Below are 21,140 nucleotides of genomic sequence, written 5' to 3' on the forward strand. Positions count from 1 at the left end.
TGCAGGTCTTAAAAAAAAATTCGATGAGCATTGTGAAAGAATAACATGCATATAAATGAACCATCTGTGGAGTCAGAGAATATGGAGCATCCTTTCTATTTTCTACAGTCTCCTAAGAAAACAGCTTTTGCCAAAACAGAACCAGTGCTGATGGGATTGCCACAAATGTATAAGATTTTTTGATCTCAGTAAATATGATGTAGCTTTTCTTATTTATGTATTTAAAAAGAAAAGTCCGTAAGAATATTGTCAGACTTTTCCTTTCATCATTTACCAGACTCATCTCTATTGTGAGCACTTTTCCTTTCATCTTCATCCTTTGTATGAAAAGTAAAGGCTTACAGAAAAAATAAACTCAATCCAAAGAAAAACAACCTCTTTTTGCTAATAAAATCATCAAAGAATAACATACAAGACACAACAGACCAATAAGATTAAATTTATCAAATAGGAAACATCATTAAATAAATAAAAATATGGCTAAAAGGAGGTTCACTTTGCTACTTTCATTCATAGTATCATTTCTGGCAGAGTCCAGGGAAACCTTTTAGAGAACATTTTCTTCTTTGAAGACTTTGATAGTTATTCTCTCAAAATAAGATGCTTAAAAATGCTATACATTAAATGAGCAATAACCACAAAGTCTCCTCCTTCAGACTCTTCTCAGTTGTTATGCAATGTGCTGAAGTGAGCCTGTAGCTTATAGAACTTACCCCTTATCAAGCCACTGGCTTAAAATCTCTAAAAAAAACCCCAAGCAAACAAATTGCACAAAATAATAATAATAAAAAAAAAACCTCTAAAATTTTGCTTTAAATTTATGTATATAACTGATATTTTATAATAGTTTTGTTGTTGTTGTTGTTTTGTTTTTCCTAAGCAGCATTGCTAAATTTCCCAAGGGAGGTCGCAGAAGATCCAGATGTGGAGGAAACACATTGGATGAATAAACACACTACAGGCTACAGATCCGTCTGAAAGAGAGATGAGCTGCAGTGTTCGCTCAGGGAAGCTGATATGACAGGCCCATAGGAAACTGTCCTCAGTTTTCACTTATCATCTCCTCTTAACACTGAGCTACATAAGTTACATTTAGCATTACAGGCCAATGTAAAAGCAACAGCAAAGATAAGAGCATCCTTTCTGTGCTAGAAAAAAAAATGGTTTTTTGGAAAGCTTTCTTCAAGGAAGGGAGTTGTTTTATGGTACTTTGGACGTAATGAAGAATCCTTTAAAATGTGTAAAAATAGATTTATTTTTCAAACATGCAAGGTCAGATGAATTCTGCAGTTGATAGCAATTTTAATACAAGCAGGTGAATGTACATTTATGAAATGACTGGATTTGTGTCAAGCCTGATTTCCTACTGCATACAAATATCAAAATAGTATTGGAAAACCTGAAACTTTCGCATCTTCTTACATGTGCAAATACACAAAACACTTCTGTGAAAGGTTATCAAAGAATTAAAATTCTGTAATCAATTATTTCAAAGCCCAGACAACAAGGTCATTTATAATTCAATGTTTAACACAAATTCTCTGCTAAGTCAGTCTTCAGTGGTTTTGTGGCGGTTGTTTGTTTGTTTTTCTTTAATCATTTCACCTCTTTCTCTGTAGGGAATGTGGAATCTCATAGTCTGCATCACAGAAATAAATACTTTGCAAGTCTGGGAAAAAGGTTTACTGTGGCATGTAATTAACTACTGCTAATAAGGAGGAAGACACATATGGTGGCATCAACCTTACTTCAGAGGGAGGAATGGCATAAATATTTACCACAACCAGTCAGGATGATGTGAAAGCAATTTCACATAATTTTGATATTCTTTGACCCTATTTACCATAGCAAATGCATAGTTTAAAATTAGTTTCTAAATAATGAACTCATTGGTGTAGCAGTATGTTTTTCAAATAATTTGGAAAATGGTTTGACTACAAATGTCAGACTTTTAAACACATGTCCTTTGCCCTTTTACATATAAGGCAATTCAGGTGTTTCCCAGACAGAAATACTTAATTGAAACAAGTCCTTGAAACACAAAATCCACTGTTTTTAAAGCTGCCTTCTCTTTCTTCAAGTCTGTGTAAGCAGTTCTAACACAAGCCTAAATTTGAGAAGCTGATATGGTATTGCCTAGTTCTTTAGGGGCATTAGAGTGCTCAGTACCTGAAATACTATTTAGGAGCATAACAGAGAACTAGAATGTCAATCTTACTCTTAATTTGTGCTACTGCACTTGACAGAGATGTGTGGGGTTCAACATTACCACCATGGAAACAAGCTGGACCACTGTGAGGAGCAGCAGAGGTTATCAAGTACTAGGATTAAGACTGTCTTCTTCCTTGCCTCCCTCATCCTCTCTCCCAGTCTCTCCCAATAACGTCCCCCTCGTCGCCTTCTTCTCCTTTCTTTCCCTCTCTGTTTGAGCACCTCTGTCTTTGCTTCCTGATGTCACTCAGCTCCCAGCCCCATATTTATCTTCTCAGATATTGCAGAAACATAGAATCATTTCAGTTGGAAGAGATCCTTAAGCTCATCAAATCCAACCATTGACACTTGCACTAAACCATGTCCCTAAGAACCTCATCTACATGTCTCTAAAACACCTCCAGGGATGGTGATTTAAACACATCCCTGGGCATCCTGTTCGTATGCCTGACAACCTTTTCCACTAATATATGTTTCCTAATATCCAATCTGAACCTTTCCTTGTGCAACTTGAGGCCATTTCCTCTCGTCCTATCGCTTGTTACCTGGGAGAAGAGACCAACACCCTACATGCTCCAACCTCCTTTCAGGTAGTTGTAGAGAGTGAGCAGGTCACCCCTCAGCCTCCTTTTTTCTTCAAGCATAAACAGCCCCAGTTCCTTCGGCTGCTCCTCAAAGGATGAACTGATAGTGAAAGTTATAGCTGAATTCGTTTTCAGACATACACATTTGTTTTTCATGAACAACAAAAAAAACAAATTACTTTTAATTCTTTCCTAAATATAGTAAAATGTGTGACTTCTATGATAGCATAGCCAAATGATGGGAAGACAGTTAATGAAGGAGTAATTTGAAAACAAGTAGTTATGAATGCCTGAAACAAACGTGGACCTCATGTTTAAATGCTTTGCTAAATCAAGAGTACTTCACTGAATCAGAGTTTTAGGACCATAAATGAATTATTGTAATTAAGAGCAGACTCATTCAGAACTATTAAGTACCTACTCACAAAGGCAACTATGAAATTAAGAAACTTGAGTTAAAATTTCGATTAATCATGCCTTATTTTTCTCATTATAACACACAGCAAATGCCAATGTTTATCAACTTTTTAAAGATAGTGTGCTGAGGTTTAAGGGACTGAAGTCTGATAATGAGGACATCAAATTCTAATCTCAGTAGAGATACTGACAACCTCTGTAGCCTTGAGTGCATCACTTAATTTCTGTGACTCTCACTGCTTCTCTCTCATATGGGATTATATCACATATCTAGAGAGACGGCAAAATATAAATATGCATACACACAAGCCACATAATTAATCAGCTAGATTAAAAACCACTGTGAAGACATAAGAGTAAATACATGCCAAATACGATGAACTCTTATTTACTACCACTTGTTGAGTTACTGTCACACAATGTTAAAGTAGATATAATTTACCAATTCACTAGAGTATTAAAGGAAAACCTGTATTTTTGCCCACCCACCACCCTTCTTCCTCTCCCACTTAATCCCCAGAGCTCTAGTCAGTACAGAGTTGTTGATAACAATGGTTATCAGAATTTGAAAACTTGTTTCTCAATGTTGATCACGCAAAACAAAAAGCAAACACCCCCACACACACCTTACTTCACATGTATCTTCATTATTAATTCCACCACAAAAAGCAACAGTTTAATGGGCACAGATTGAAGCATTCCCTCGTACCCTTTAGAAATCTAATAAGAAGTTTACATCCTTCTGGTGAACTGCCAGGAGAAGCTCGCAACCTTCAGAGCTACACAGAGAACAGAATTCCCTGAAGTCCTTGGCAAGGCACGCAGAAAAACAAGGTTTAGTGGGGTGGGAATGGGGAAAAGGGCAGAAGTCCTGCAAGATGACAGTAACTAGCAGGAGATGATCACACACACCACTCAAGCTCTGTGCTGCCAGGAGACTGTCCACCCACTGTTTGGATCTTTTATCAGAAAGAATCAGAACTTTACAAAACATGAAACATCAGACCTGTCTGGTTTCTAGTATCAAAGCAACTAGAAATGAAATACCACCTGTTCTTGTCCAAACCTAGTGGGGTGTCTCTCTCATCAGACATTTAAAAAGCTGTTTGCCCTGTACCAACACCAAATTACTTCTGCTCTATTCAGTATGTCTGTGTTCAGACTTGAAATACACTCAAAACAGCACACTGAACCCCATCTCACATGAGTATTTAGGACGATAGCATAAGTTTGCTGTTCCCTTTTCTCCATAAACCAAACTTCCTTTACTCAGGAAAGGACCAACAAATAAACCTGAGAAGAATATTTCTGACTACACATAAAAGATACATCAAATTAGCAAATCAGGCAGTCAATCACATACAGATATGCACACAGTCAAGTTTCACGTATTTGCACATGTAGGTCCCAGTATGTGGGACTTTGTAATCCATTTCACAATTCATTAACATCATCCATCTGAAGCTCTCGAAGTGTTTTAAATTATATAAGTTCATAATTTCCCTAAAAGGCAAATAGCGTTTGTTGTAACACAAGTAAACTCCCTCCCCTCCACCACAAAACTCTGATCTTTACATCTACACCTTAACCACTAAATTGTCATTGTTGAGGAAAAATTCTCTAAATAGTTTACTGAACTAGGACGAAGGGAAAGTGGATTTAATTTTTTGCATGCCAGACAGACTTCTAATTTTGTTCACTTTCTAATGCTTGTGTTTTCCTTCTCTGCTTCTGTAAACTGTTTTCAGGTGGGCAGCTTAGGGTATGAATGTGTTCCCTTGCCGAGCATTACTACATAACCTAATAACTCAGATTCATTTTGGGGATCACTGTGTATTAGCATAATGAAAACAACAAGTAGACAGCACTGAAAATCCTCCTGTCTCAGCCAAAGAAAACAAGCTTTTGCACCCACTCAACTTTAGAAGCTATAATAATTTTCTCTTTTCAAACTCTCAATTATAGGTAAACCAAATCTGAATTTCTGTTCATTCTCGCTGGTGTTAAAATTCTACTGCCTTGACTTACAATATGTTTTGGTTTTATCTCTAAATCTGTTCCCCTTGATTTAAGTCTTATAATGACCAGAAACAATTGTTCCTGAAAAGCTTTGGAATCAACTTGTGCATGAGAAGCTTAAAAAAAATAAAATAAAATAAATAAATCACACAAATCACACTGCATATTTTAAATGGTCTACATTATTTCATCTTTACAATACTACGCATACAATAGATATACAGTAGAGAGAGTTAAATACTTGCAGAAGGCAATTTAGACCTCATATTGAGATGAATGACTTTGTAAGTAATTCTAGCTCTAGTCTCTTTGAAGACAACTACTTATCTTCATCCTTTATGCCGGCAATAAAAGCACTAAATCAGCAGCCTCTAGTCAGGTGACTTGAATCTTTCTCCTCCTTTAATAGGGATTAACTTCTCCCTGTGTTAACAAAGACTCCATGTCCTTCAGCAAAATGTCTCTATGTGTTGTCCTTACCCTCTCAGTGTTCATGGGGTTTTTGCTTTGTGTTTGTTTGTTTTTCAAATATACTAGCTAAATAGCCTATTCATTTGGATTGTATAAGCCACAAATGTTTCATTTTATTTTATCCTGGAAGCTTCAGTTTTCGTAAAGATGTTTCAGCCTATAACAAGACTTTGAATGCAGGGATCTAAGGAACATTTTACTGCTCAAGCTTATCACAAAGATTTGCTTTAAGCGTTAGCAATAATTGACATTGCCATGAAGGACTGCTAATCAAAGAAAAACCAAAAACTATCTCAAAAGTATTCTATCATTCAGTTAAAAAGAAGAAAAATGTTTTACAGAATCTATGGAATAGAGCAACAGGTTTTGGTCACCAGTAGGAAACAAGAACATTACTTCAAGTGAGTGTGTAAATGCAGATATTCATAAACTAAATACTTTCCACTGCTTTTGTTTATTGAAGAACAAAGACACCAGGCAACTTTTTAGGCTTTGAATCTTTCCTTCTTTAGCCCTGAAAGCAATTTAATAAAAAGCACTGCTACTGTCAGAGTGCTTTGCAGAAAAAAGCAGTGGAAATAGGTATTTCTGAGATTGCGTTATTGTATTACGTCTGTCTGTGGTGTTTTGAGATCTTTTCAGTATGATGAGAAGGAAATAATTCCTTAGAACTACAGTAATAAAGGCAGTTACTCTTACATTACTTCAATATTATATTAACTAATATTTTAGCTAACTATAGTGAAATAAAACTTACCTTAAAAATCAAATCCTTTTTTCCATAACGAAGCTCTTTCAGCTGCGCTTGGATCTTTTTTGACTGAAAGTAAGGATAAGATCAATGGAGTTTTTATTTTAAATATTTGCTTTTAGGATTAGAAAAGGAAAAAAAACTAGCAAGTACAGACAACAGCAGAAACTAGATCAGCTTTAAAATGCAGAAAAATAACCAAAATAAATTGTTTTTACAGGGTAGCATGTCTATATCAGGCAAAAGTATCAAGGAAAACATAAAATGGCACTCACCTGAAGAATACAAATGAGTTAGTACTATTGCGAATAATTAGTTTACACATTTTACACATGAGATGTTACTAATACTTTCCACAAAGCATAACTGAAGGCATCACATTCAAAGCAAAGAATCTTCTTTTTCTTAGAGGGAAAGGTTTCCATAGCATTGTATAGGTTCTTCTTTGTAATGACCAGGGAGTTCCAGATAGCATCTAAATGAACTAGGTTCTCACTTTATGACCTTGTCACATAAACTAGGCATAGTTGTGTTAATTTATATCAGCTGAGGCTGATATTTATTTTAAATATTGTTAAATTTACCCTTAAAATATTTTTAAGTAACGGTCTATACACTTTTTAATTTAAGCATGTAATAGCATTTTTTATATATACTACACCCAACTATCCAAAGAGCGTTATTTCACTCTTTATTTAAGAATCTTGTCAAAATAATACTTTCTTTTTAACAAAAGCCACAGTCTCAACTGATATTTGGTACGTTTTCTCACATTAATTAATGCCAACTGTTTAGAACTTCTTGGAATGGATTATAAGTCAATTCCACATTTACTGAAACTGCACATCCATAAACATAACGTATTACAGATGGTAGCATATCTTTCATAAATTGAAGCTTTCAGAAAGATCTGATGTTTTTCCAATTGGTGCAGTCAAATTCAGTGACAGACTTTTGGGAAGGATGAATGAATCTAAAGATAAAATTTTAGAACTTTCTTTAAATATTTGAGAACTACGGCCAAATTGGTTATTGTATTCCACAAAATCTGAAACAAATAGCCAAGATCAATTCAGTTCACTTCTTTCTTCTGTAACTCTGTTCTTATGTCATCTACACAGCAGAACATGCAAATAGCACTGTCCTCTGATCTGGAAAATGCAACTGGAAGAGCTGTGGAACATATTCCACATCAACTAAATTCCAGTGAGAAAACCTTAACCAGCTTTAATTATTCTGTCCATTGTGCCTAAGAAAGTATTACAGTCTCTGTGACACACAGGGTACCCAAAATGGCTATAGAGGAATCTAAGAGTTACGATTCATAGAATCATAGAGTAGTTCGGGTTGGAAGGGACCTTCAAAGCTACTCTAGTCCAGCTCCTGCCATGAGCAGGGACATCTTCACCCAGCTCAGGTTGCTCAGAGCCCAGTCCAGCCTGGCCTGGGATGGGGACACTCATTTGCTAAATCACAATGATAAAATAAAGAGTTAGGAAGCTAAATGCATTCAGTGCATAATAGAAGTGAGTTAAAAGCACATTTATGACCTGCAATTTGTTTGGTGTGTGGTTTTCCTGTGACTCTAAGGATAGGACATACAAAACCGGTCAGTAGATAAGATCCATCATTAGACACAGGGTGATAATGATCTCTACACCACAGCACCTGGGAATATTTCCCTGCCACATGTGCCTATTTCCTGGGCAGCCACCCTGACTTCCCCCGTCCAGGGCTCTGAATTCCTGGAGAAGAAAAGCCAACCATATAAACTGTATAGCATGACCTGTCTGTGTAACTGGACAACAAAGAATCACAGGGCACACTGAAACTGTCTGCATGCAGTCAGAAAGCAGAATAGAGCAGAAGCTTCCTGGTAGGCAATTCTATTCATGGAGGGTATTTGATCTGATAACTAAAAGGAAAGTGATTTCACACCGTTGTTATGTTTGGTGAGAATAGTATTTAATTAAAGAGCAGAAAATACACTGTGTTTCTCTGGCTGACACCAACAAAAAAAAAAAGGGATGCTCCTGTAGCATCTTTGCTTACTCCAATGGCACTAACCCACTTAAAAACCACAAATTTGCCAGGATGATTCATAAAGTCTGAGATTCTTACGGTTTAAAATACACTCCCAATCTGCTGCCTTGAGAGTTAGCTAGCTTACATTTAGTTTTCTGAAATTCTCTGACAGAAAGGCTTGTCACACTACACTAAATTTAATTTAATCTTAGGCTTTGCGTTTAGATCTAGAGACATTTATGTTGCAAATATTAAAGGAGAGATAATCAGGGAAAAGATCTTCAAGTTAATTACCAAACATTCAAGATGTTATGCAGCCAGGAAAAACAAACTTGAAAAAGAGGGGAAAACAGAAAGCTCTATTCCACACACTGCCAATTTTTTTAAAGTGGTAAACAAGGAAAAAAAAATATGTTTGTACTCATATACTGTGGGCATGTTTGAAAGCAAAAATGGTGATATAGGAAGATAACATACATTTTGACAAGCTAGCAAATAAAAACAAACCCAAAACTATATTATTTCATACTATTGAGGATTTCTCATAAACAGTGGTTGCAGAACTTCGGTTAGGCTAAATAGCTAATATGACTAGAAAATGCTACTTTGACCTCCTGAGTTTTGACCTCTAAGTTTAGAAGTAGAGTCTTTAATGAAGAAAACATGTTCAACCATAATTATGAAAATCATAGTCAGGAAGAAAAGTGTTACACTTCTGTTTCATTTTGGTGAGATGCAATAACTGTCACAGAAATTATATATGCAAAAAATCATGACTGGAATAATGTAAATGAGTAAAGCAGATTCATACGTAGTAATAACCTCCTCCGCAAAAAGTTAAAAAGCTAAAGGGACTGCTTGCATGAATGTAGTCACTTGTACTTTTATGTGTTTGGAAAAAAACAGGGCTTCTGTATCATTGACTATCTTTGCTAGCTCCCTCTTCAGTAGGGGGCAGATATCTTTACCTGTATTTTATAAAAGGACCCTTTTTTCCTTGAAGTAATGAAACATTCTTGCAGTCAAAAATAATAAATCTTTCCTTTCCCTATAAACTATTTTTAAAAGGCATTTAGCTGTTCCTCTCTTATTCTAGGCATGGATATTATGGAAATAAAATCATAACATACATCTACAGAGCCATATACACTTTCCATAAGCATTCTCAAACTTCATTTTAGTTGTCTAAAACTTGAGTTTGCAGCTCACCTTCTAATACAGTTGAGTTGCTTCTAGTGAAGTCACAGAATTGAGATGAGAGAGCTTTAGGAACACTCACCATACATGCATAATACATAATCTATACCAGAATCTTAGTACAAAAGACTTTTGATGGAAGCTTCTTTTGGGCACGTTATATCGAATAGAGAGGAACCTTACTTACCTCTTCTGCATGAATACCACAAAGCTTATTTCCTGACAAGAGCTTGTTTTTGAGGCTTTTGTTCTGAGAGGGGAAGAAAAAAAAACACACAACAGTTTTATTACTGAGGGTTACTGAAATATTAAGGGACCCTTTAAATATTTGATCATACTGGTTTTATTTTATAGATGAATAACACCTTTAAGTCACCAGAAAAGACACAAATAAGAAGACAAGGTAGATGCATCAGGACACAATATCCTTTCTTATAGAATTCTAAAAGGCTATGACTTTGCATTAAAACCTGCTTTCACAGGAACAGGACTGCACACAGAAACCTTCCAAAACACTCTTGCAACTGAAACCAATTTAGATTGGATATGCTGAGGTAAAAAAGGAAAACAAAAAAAACCAAAACAAAACCACAAAAACAAACAAAACAAAACCAAGAAGAACAAAGAAAACCCCACCAGCCTCTAATCCTTATCATGTGTCAACTGCATAGCTCAATATAATTTTCAGTAAATCATTATAACTGAGTAACAGGGCCAAGATCTCATCCCTAGACCTTGATGGTCACATTCATGGGGTCTTTTTGCTACATTTCATAATTTAAAACTTCAGGTAATCAAATACGTTAGAAGGTTAGCTACCTGATAGCATTTTGCCCACTCAGTATGCTTTTTGATGTAGGAGTTTTAATCATATTTCTCCTCATTTTCAGGGAAAATAATAAACCTTGCTAAAATTAATTTTCAATAGTCTGGTAATTATTTCTGCACTCCTCACTCATATTTTCCTATAATTGACAGTCAAGGGTAAAGATTTCTCTGCAGTGCAGACATCTTTCAGAACTGTTCAGAAACATAAGTATTCAGTGAGCAGAACTTCAAGCCTGGACATGTAATAACATGGTTACACTAAAAAGAAATGAAAATAACACCAAAACCAACTTCTCCTGTGCTAGCAAATGGTAAACATACACAAAGAAACCCAGCCCACCATATCTTAGACATGTGTATCTATTACTGAATAGCAATATTTTTTTTGAATATTATGCATAAAACCAAGCTGACATTAGAGAAAAAAGGGTAATTCCATCCAGGACACCACTTCAAATTTAGGTCCACATCCCATTGAGACACTGGAAGCTTTATTCCCACAATAAGAAGCTCAGAGCTTTCCTTTAAATAAAACCTTTCTTACTAAAGTGAATGCAAATGAACTAAAATTCTATTTGCAACCTCCTTTGCACAATTCCAAAATAAGGAGAAGACACATCATTTCACAAGTTTCATTCTTGCTATTTACTGTGCACCAATACACACTACTGCAGAAACAATAAATCATGTCCAGCTGATTGACACAGGCACCCACAGCTCTGTAATGGAATAAAAAGGAGTTGGGATGTTACTTTGGATGAGACCACCAGATTCTGCCTCACAAAATCTGATTAGCAAAGGGCTGAGTGTGTAGGGAGGGAAAACAAATGAAGTTCTCACATGTCTCACAGTTGATTACTTTTTGTTCTTTATTTGGAAATGATATTGTAGCTCAACACAGAGCAGCACCTTATCGTACTAACCACTGTGGAAATACAGAAGACATGTGGCTCTGCAAAATGGGAATGGGGTAGAAAATACAAGCTGAATAAAGATAAACCAAATAGAAACCAAAGAGGTGCAGCACACCCAGCACATCTATTGCTCCCCAGGGTTACATCTAAAGAGCAATGTTGTACTGTGATCACACAGTTGGTGAGGCTGGTTTCACATAAAAGACCAGCACAACCTCTTGGGGTGATAGCCAGCTGTGCCAAAGGCACCGCTTCATTAGGGAATTGCACTTAATTAACTTGGCAAGTCAATCACTTTGTTTTGAATAACTAGTATCATTATCCTCCAGTCCACCTTCAGCCTGACGATAGTTTAGGTATCAGACTCTGCACCTATTTCAGAACCAACGAATGAGTTGTAATCCTTACATTTCTACTCATTTCCTTTTGCCAAGTATAAACTACTATAAAAAATACTTCTATTAATACACGAACAGTTTGTAAGTAACTTCCACATGTGCTGGTTTGAGGGGGCTCTGCTGGAACCCAGAATGTGAAGAGCTGAATTCCTAACACCTCAAAAGGACAGACATTATGTTAGATGGTTGCCACAACTTCCACATTTTGTGCAAAAATAAAATAGTGCAAAACCAAAACTTGCTGAAAATAATTTGAGTGGGACTCCGTTTTTGAGATTTAGCTAGGTTTAACAGGAGTTACCAATCCTGTCTCATTATCCAGCCTACTAGCAATGAAATAACCCCAGGGTTACTGGAATGCAGGCAAAACAGTCATAATTTAATCTGCACTTAATAATGTTTTCAGAAAGGAGAGCAAGCATTAAAAGGTTACAAGTATCAAGAGCAAAATAAGTAGGAGCTTGTCAGAGGTAGGTGACACTTCTTGCTTAAAATTTGAGTCATTTTATGTTACTTAGGAAATCACATGTCACTGTCAAATATAGGGATTAATAGTGTTAATTTTCTCTAGTAGAATGTGAAGTATATCATGGAAAGTATAACAGAGCCTGATTTGATCACGATTTCAAAGCAAATATTTTGAAATGAAGAGTCTGATCAGGTACATATTCTGTAAACTCACTAGAAAGGAGCTATTTAAAATAAGATAAATTAAGCAGGGAGATTTTTAGATTACAAATGCTAAGTGAATCAGGACAGAATTTCTGACTTTTAAGTCTTAAATGTGGATTCAAGTCTTATTTTCCTATTAAGCATCCTTCAAAGAACAAAAACAAATAAGATATAACTAGAATTTTATACAGTTTTTGTTTCAAACTTTTTTGTTGTTGTTGGAAAAGGACTTGGACATTTCAAGTTTAAAAACCAATATCAGTTTAAGGAATGAATTTAGTATCTGTAAACATGTATTTAATAGGCTTTTAAAATTATATAGAATAATGACTTTAATTAGACATGGCCTTTTAGCTTTGGAGAAAGGATACCATTATATTACAATTAAATAGATATTTTAATGTATTTTAACATCTTGGAAAGCTTATGGCACAGACTGTTAGCTGGAGCATTTGCATGTAATCATATCATTAAGCCAAGTTACTGTAGCATCTAACTCAATTTACTAAATCTTTTAACTCATTTCCACCAGTAGTTTCAGTGAATCCCTGAACTCAGGTGCAGAAAATTGTTGTCAGTAGTTGTCACATGCACAAGAACATCATTATCTCTTCCAATGCAGCCAATACGTGCTGTCCTGGCACCTATACTCAAGAAGTAGCACCACACGTGAGTACAGTGTCTATTGGTGTCCTCCAAAAAAGTGAGAACACTCATTGACAACTTGTCAGATTTGTTAACATATTCTGCACAGAGCTTCCATATTGAATATAAAAAGCTTTCTGCCTCATTCCTAAATAGATCTGTCAGTCAGTCTCTGGGCATTTTTTTTTTCCTCTTATACCAATATAACGTTTGCATATTTTGTTTGATTTTATTTTTGATATGTGAGACCAGGCTCAAAGGAAGCTGAATTCACTCTATGGATATTGACAGTAACCCTATATTTAGGTTGCCTTTCTCACTGACTAGGTGGATATATATTCCTTTCCATTCCTAAAGTTTGAAAATAATTCCTTCACTTCAGTCACTGATTCTCCTGAATCAAAGGCCAGTAGTGGGCCAAAATGATCACTAAACATCTAGAGAGATGCACCCATGTTAATACAAAAGCTGCAATTCATATCGTGACTGACTGAGCACAACAGCTCTCCAGAGGAGGAAGAGAAAGAGAAGAAAAATACAGAGATATAAGAATACCTTAGTATTCTTAGAAACAATAACCATGATGCCAATGGCCCTGTCTTTTCATAATGTTAAAAAATTTTTACTAACTTTTATCTCAATAAAATTCAGGTCTTTTTCCCTCTGCTATATCCTCCCTGCAATATCAATGCATAACAATGGAAAGATGTGACAGGGATATTTTAGTGTTTGTTTTTTTGTTTGTTGTTGGTTGTTCTGTTTGTTTGTTAATTCTCATCTCCCTGTTAGAAAGCTTCAACAACGACTTACAAAAGAAAAGCAAAAATAAACACTAAAAAAAAAAAAAAAAAAAAAGGCACTTTTACAGTTGCAGGTTTAGTTCCTTTTCCACAAATTTGCTTTATTAAAATAATTAATTATATAGCTGTGTATTGTATTTTTCATAACATCCCCTCCTCATCTAGCATGTACAATAAATACCTCATGAGGTAAAAGTCATGGTTTCATGGTTTATAAGCACTGATAAATCTGACAAACTATCGCTGGGTCCAGTTTAAAGGGGTTTATTATTATCATAAATCTGAAGTTATGGGGATTAACTATTATCTGATGAATCATATATTCTACATACAGAAAGGTAAAGTGATGCCACCGATGTAAAAGGCACAAATTTTCAGATGCCATTTCTTAAATTAAGTTACCTTGAATACTGGCCACACAGACTAGTGCTTCAATACTCTCGTATTTGTGTTTCATAATTCGAAACACACATATTATCTCTTTGAAACAGCATCAGGATCTCAACCCAGGATGAGCAATACAATGTAGACATCATCAGTACAAAACAAGTTTAGTTTGCCTACCAGCCTTTGAAAGCATGAGCACACAAACTGTGTTCAAGGAAAGAAAATCACTTCCTCTCTCAGAAAATTATTCCCAGTAATCAGCTTCGATTCAGACATTTTATCTGAGCTCTGACAGCAGTTGTTTGTTGTATACAAGATAAACTTGGCTCTGCCTCCCCTTGGTGAATAGCACAAATCAGACCATGCTGAGCCCCTGCTCATCATTGGAACATTTCTCTCTTATGGGCATCCTACTGAAAAAAAATAAATAAATAAGCAACCAGACACAAAAAAGAACAATAACAATCCCTGGACTCTGCTCAGCAGGACTGTCAGGGCCAGTTGCCAAGATGAACTGCTCTCCACCTCCTGTTCAACCAAAGCGGTTCCCTGTGCCCTTAGGAGGGAAATCAGAAGACAGCAACAGACCAAAATCAAATATCTGGATTTATCTGATATCACAATGTGTTGGTACCCGTTTTGCTCTGGATATTAGCTTTATGTTTCACAATGATGAAAAATGTTTTATATAGCATGAAACAGCATGACTGCTTTAATCCCAGTAGGGTTGGCTCAGCCCTTCATCTTTCTGAGACAGATAAATTGAGTTTCCTGCACTCCACTATGTGAAGTTTTTCAGATAAGACCTTAAAAACTGCAGTGCTACTTTTCCTTCATGGGCAATGAAGACATTGTGATCTTTTGTAGGAGGAGGAGTTCGCCTTGAAATTCTTGAGGCTGTTTGAGCCTCTTTTCCCTTCAGTTTTCAGGGGTCAAGTGTGTCAAACAGCTGAAGGACTTTGCCCCATCAGTGTATTTTAGTACTGATGATACATACATGACCTGTACATTTTTCAGATCTGTCTGGATCTAAACTTAGAAAGCACTGTTGTCCTTCCAGCTCTGAATTCCTGGGAGAAGCCCATTTTATTTGGACTTTTAAAGTCATGTTTTGTTGGTTTTTGTGTAACATGTCCCCCTGTCTTACACTCTTACATTACAGATAAAGGCACATAAGAGCAAGCTTCCCCAAACAAGTGGGATATGGTGTTCGGGGTTTTTTTGTTTTATTTTATTTTTTCCTCCGAATATCTGTCCCTTTCAGATAAAATCTGCTGATTTTTCTCCTGAATTTCAGGTAGTCCATCTGAGCTGAAGGAGTTGATAAGCAACACACAAGTATCTTCTATTTGAGCTTTGAGCTGGGTGCCACAGGTGCAACTATTTAGAAGCACACCGATTCCAGGAATGCCCAGGCATTCAATGAAAGTGACACCACACACTTCTAGTGAACTGAGCGTAGACTTTTCACATATAGTTGAGAAGTGCTGTGTCCAAAATTTCTTCCAAATATTAATCTGGAATAACTCGTGCTCCAAGGGAGCACACAGATAAAAGGAGGGGCAGAGTCAGAAAGTACAGCCAGACACATAGAGCTCCCTCTTGAAAACACAGGTTTGTATACCTTCATCTTTGATACCTTCATCAACTACGCATAGCAGTAGCCTAATTTTATATGAAAGCCTCTACCAAACAAGCAATTGGACTAGATGATCTTTCGAGGTCCCTTCCAATCCCTAACATTCTGTGATTCTGTGATTCCTTATGTCCAAGGCAGAGTATGTCCTGCAGTTGTGCCCCATACATTAAATGAACTAGAGTAAGGAGATAGAGAATAGCAATAACAGTAATAAAAAGTATACTTTTTGAATGTGTGGGTTGTGGTTTTTTTTCTCCTCAATCTCATGATCTCTTTCTCTAAATATAAACATGCGAAGACAAATATACATATATATACTTAAAGCCATAACAAGCTAACACATTGCAGCATGTTGGATTGGATCCATCACAGACAGTAAATTTTCAGTCACATTCCCACCTGTTCATGCAAAAAAAAAAAACCTTGGAAGTCTAATAAAGGAAAAAAAACCTGTAGCACACATTGAGATTTGACTGCATCCTAACTGTGGAACAAATTGGGGTGTAAATGTGAGCCTGTCTAGCACTCAAAAGGCAAGAGCAGCTTAGAAGCAGTGAAAAGTTACTATAGCTAAAAAATGCATTTAAACTGTTGCAAAACAATATTGTTAACACAGAGTAACTCACATTTGATCTAGCCTTCCTCACACACACGCTCATCTCAGAATTTTTTCATATATTTTAACTTTTTGATGTTTCAACACAGAAAGTCTAAACACAAGCTTCTCCATTAAAGCTCAACCCCACAAAAATTCATGGTTTGAGTGGAACTTGTATCTCTAAAGCACAAAACATTTCATTGAGATTGTTTAATGTTAACATTAAATTAGTTAAGAGGAAGGTTTAATTCACAGTGTAGTTGCAACAAGTATTTGTATTTGCATCACTCAACCGTCTAGATAACTTGTTGCAGACCAAACACCAGTCATCCATAGATACATGGGGGCTTGTTGTGTCTGAGACTTCATTCAGAACACAAATGAGCCCTGGAATATCACACTGTGTGAGACTATTCTCCTCTGCCCAAAATGAAGTGTTTAAGTGCTCTTCAAAGGCAGTTGGACTGTGAGTCTCTGACAAACCATTGGCATTCTGAGCAAGACTAGAGAGCTGCTGCTGTGTTTTAAAACTTTAACGCTTATACAGAATGAGTTAAGATGCTGATTTTCCATAGCAGTCTTTTGTATTACAAATGTGCGATGGGATCTAAGGAATAAAGTCACTTTAGGGCTCAATCATTCACGATTGTTAGTAGAAATACTTGTGCTTTGAATTCAAGAGATATTCATAATGCAGTTGCTCAGTCATCAGCTGTCTGGCAGTCTCTGGGACTGCTCTTCTTCAGGTAAAAACTGGCTGAAAAGCTCTTTAAAATTTTTGATCCAATTAGAGACAATTTTAGTAATGACTTCTACATTTAAAATACATCTAAATTATTTGTGCTACATGTAAAGATGTGGGGTTTGTTTTCCATCCCTTTTAGCCTGTATTTTTGAATTCCATGTCTTCATTTCACAATAGTATTTTAGAAAAATAAAGCAAGTTCCTGAATGACTATTGTTGTTTATACAGTTATGATACAATATCAAATGTTGGTACATGTAATCTTTTCGATGTGAGTTTAAATAGCTCAGTGGGGAAAAAAAGATCTCTCAATCTCTCATCACTCTGAGGATTTTTATGTTACAGCAATGAATTGGTGTAGTGGATTTTTTTTCCATTTTTGGATGGCAAGAGGTCAGGGACATTTATTTTCCTTATCTCTGAGTAAAGATAGCTCATGGTGGGAAGATGATACAAAACAATATTTATTGGAGTGCTTTAATTTTCTGTTACACCTTTCTGTCATTTCAACAGGACTTTGTTATGGGAAAGCAAATGTTATTTCTAATTCTTCCCATGCCAGATATTTTAATTAAAAACATAGCAGCATATTAAACACAGGATCCCATTTTTCAGAATTTCTATCTGAAACGAAGGGTAACGGCCTGTGCCATGCAGGATTAACTAGAGAAGAAACCTGACGATTCTTTGATCTTTCCCTTTGGTAGAGGTGGCTGAGTGCCCTGGGGATGGTTTGTGGGATCAGTAAAGCAGAACACCTGGTGAGGTAGATGTTAGCCTGAAGCTCCTTCTTTTCATTTGTTTGACATTTGTGAACAGAATGGCGAAAAGCAGCTGGTGCTGCTGCAAGCTGCAGGTTAGGCTTAAAAAACAGAAAAGCTGAGTGAGAACTCTATTAATAAAGGCAATGTGGCAGAAATGAAAAGAGCATGCTGAATGTGACCCAGTATGTAAATATCTAAAAATAAAATGCATTTCTGACTTTCAAAAAAACAAGCTCTTCTATCACTATAAGAGCAAAGGGTCACACTGGTTATATTCTGCTTTACAACTTCACTTTTTCTGCTGTACCAGCAGCAGGGAACGAAATGCTGCATTAAGGCATATTTTAGATCCTGGCACATTTGCATCCCAGAATTGTCAACATCTGTCTTAAAACATAAACGGCATAGTTATGAAAGGAGAAGAGTGGGAGATGACTAAGGAATACATTTTTGCTGCTCTCTGTGGAGTCATATAGCTGAGGTTTGCTTTAATATTAATAGGCTCAGTCTCCTGAATTCTCTTAGTAGCAGTGCACTGAGTATTTGTCATTACAGAACTTTTTGCCCTATATATTTAATTTTTAAAAGTAGTTTTGCAAGTACCATCTACAGACATCTAAAATATACACCAGCCATTTTAAAGAAGCTACTTCAATATCTTTCAATCAGGAAATAGATATCCCTGAGGCAGTTTTACTGGATTGATTCACATATTAAACATATTTCCACCACGCTGAGCTTATTCAATATACTGAGAGACTTTCACGTTAGGATATTTCAGCACTTACTAAAACACTATTTTTAATTCACAAATTCTATGCAGGCACTATCACCAGGGCTATGAGGTTTGAAACTCAGGACATCAGTAAAGGTAGAGTTCACACCAGGAGGCGATACAATGCTGGCTCCATTGTTGAAACAGATGAAGAAGAAAAGAGTTCACATGATCTTACATCTTGATAAGCAAACCACGGTAGCGATAGTCACAGCCAGCATATGTGTAGCAAAACCATAAGCCACATCCATCTATCTCCAAAACATCAGGAGTGTAACCCAAACACCGTCCACTGTCCTGCTATATCAGGCACAGGCAGCAATAGAAGCTCTACCCATGTTTGAAGCTGTCAGGACATGAGGTTTCTTCAGCCTTGAAGTGCCCTGGTCACATTAGCAGAGGGACCGTGCCATCTATAAGCACCATGGAATAAATCAGTAAATAGCCCACTTAACATAAACGTAAGCCCAGGACATTTTGAAATAGACAATCAATGTAACAATTTAATAAAACAATGTAACAATTTAACAAAAAAATAAACATTTTCTTAGGACAACACAAAGATAACAGCCATTTTTAGCAGTGTTCCATATGGTATTGAAAAGTTCTTTGAAATCATTCCCATAAAACATATTTATTTGTAGATAAACTATCACATTTTTTCATGCTGATGACTCAATTCACTATTGATGTTCAGCAAAGGTCAAAGGGAATTTGTTGATCATCTACCTCAGACAATATTTAAATGATAAAGGTTGTACTGTGTAATTACACTGACCACAATTCTGAACTATAATCAAAAGGACAAAGCCCCAAATATTTAAAGTATCAAAGCATATGTGTTGTTTTCCACTCTGAATCTATGCCCAATAGGCTATAACATTTGGCAAAGATATCTCCAAAATTTGGCAAACGGTGAACTGTGCCTACAAAAGAAAAGCAAGTGCTTCCTTTTTCAGAAAAATCCATTATTAGTACTTTGCTATGTCTCTCAATATACACTGAAAAGTAAGGCAGTATTTAAAAGAATTATTTTCCTCTGTAGCCAGACTGTTATTCTTTACTGTTATCTCCTGGCATCCTGATTTTGTGCACTTTCGAAATGTCATCTATTATTGATAATATTCTCTGAACAGCTGCATTGATGCACAAGCTGCGAAAAGTAATTTGACTCAACGTGCTGGAGACATTTACTGTATTTAAATGTCAAAAAAGTACTCTATAATTCTTGATTAACTTCATATTTTGTTCCACATTGTTACTGCAACAAAACAAGCTTCAGAATGCTTCATACCAAAACTTCCACTAAATGTATTTTCATAAGTTAAGTCACAATTTATTCAGTTCAAGTTACTATTAGCATTATATGTCAGAACCTCAGCCATGAGTCCAGCTATTTTGCAGTGCTTAACATGCCAACATCCCTAAGCCAGCATCTTGCCTTTACTTGCCATACTTTCATGTTCCCACAGCACTGAATAAATGACAGAACATATTTCATTCTGACCTATATTAACTCTGCTTTGATAAGATTGACTGGTCTCAATTAGACAAAAAACACTACATTTTTAGGGAAATTTTCAAAAGAAAAATATAGTGTTTCAGACAGTCTACTATAGTAGCTTTACGTTGCTGATAGGTCAAGTGTAAACACATACGTTGCATTTTGTAAATAGTAATGTATGTAGTTACACTACAAAAGGCATCATAAAGGAAAACGATGAATTAGAAAGAACAAGCTCATGGTATCAGTGATAAACTGTATCTGTTCAACTCCATACACACACAAAGGAGACACTAGATGGGAAAAGCTCAGCCTATCTTAACCTCACAGACCATGTACTAATCGTCTGACAGATGTAAAGATCTGTACAGCCTAAATGCATCAAGACAAAAATGTGTTTTTAAATAGAAAGCAAACATAGCCATGAATAAACTGAAGTTGGATCTGCAATCTTGCAATTACACGGTTATGCTGTACAGATCACATAAATCACACCTTGTTGCCAAGCTATAATTTCAACAAGGGAAGACTCAGACATTTCTGATGAGAGCCACCACTTAGTCAAACAGACTGCTGAGCATTCCCAGATACTTTATCTGCCCACGATATATTCATGGCCACCATGAGCACCTGTAAAGGAGATTTTCCCTTGATGCTACTGTTTTTTTCCCCTCCCTTCCTTCAGAAATCCAAGTAAAAGCCATTTGGAGAGCGTGGCAACGCCTAATAACAGAGGACAGAACATGCACGTCAGTGGAAGTTCTAGGATTTACTGAGTGTTCACCTCCCGACAACA

General features: G+C 36.2%; 1 protein-coding gene across 1 annotated transcript in view; it reads right to left on the reverse strand.

The window, feature by feature from the left end:
* LUZP2 (leucine zipper protein 2) overlaps positions 1-21,140 on the reverse strand; it is a 171,783-nt gene that overhangs the window by 46,666 nt on the left and 103,977 nt on the right. Inside the window, exons 6-7 of the mRNA XM_021280041.2 lie at positions 9,863-9,925; positions 6,460-6,522 (exon numbers count right to left, since the gene is read on the reverse strand). Coding sequence (XP_021135716.2) covers positions 6,460-6,522; positions 9,863-9,925 — 126 coding nt within the window. The remainder of the gene's footprint in view (positions 1-6,459; positions 6,523-9,862; positions 9,926-21,140) is intronic.

The sequence above is a fragment of the Columba livia genome, chromosome 5, assembly GCF_036013475.1.
Source record: "Columba livia isolate bColLiv1 breed racing homer chromosome 5, bColLiv1.pat.W.v2, whole genome shotgun sequence".
NCBI lineage: Eukaryota > Metazoa > Chordata > Aves > Columbiformes > Columbidae > Columba > Columba livia.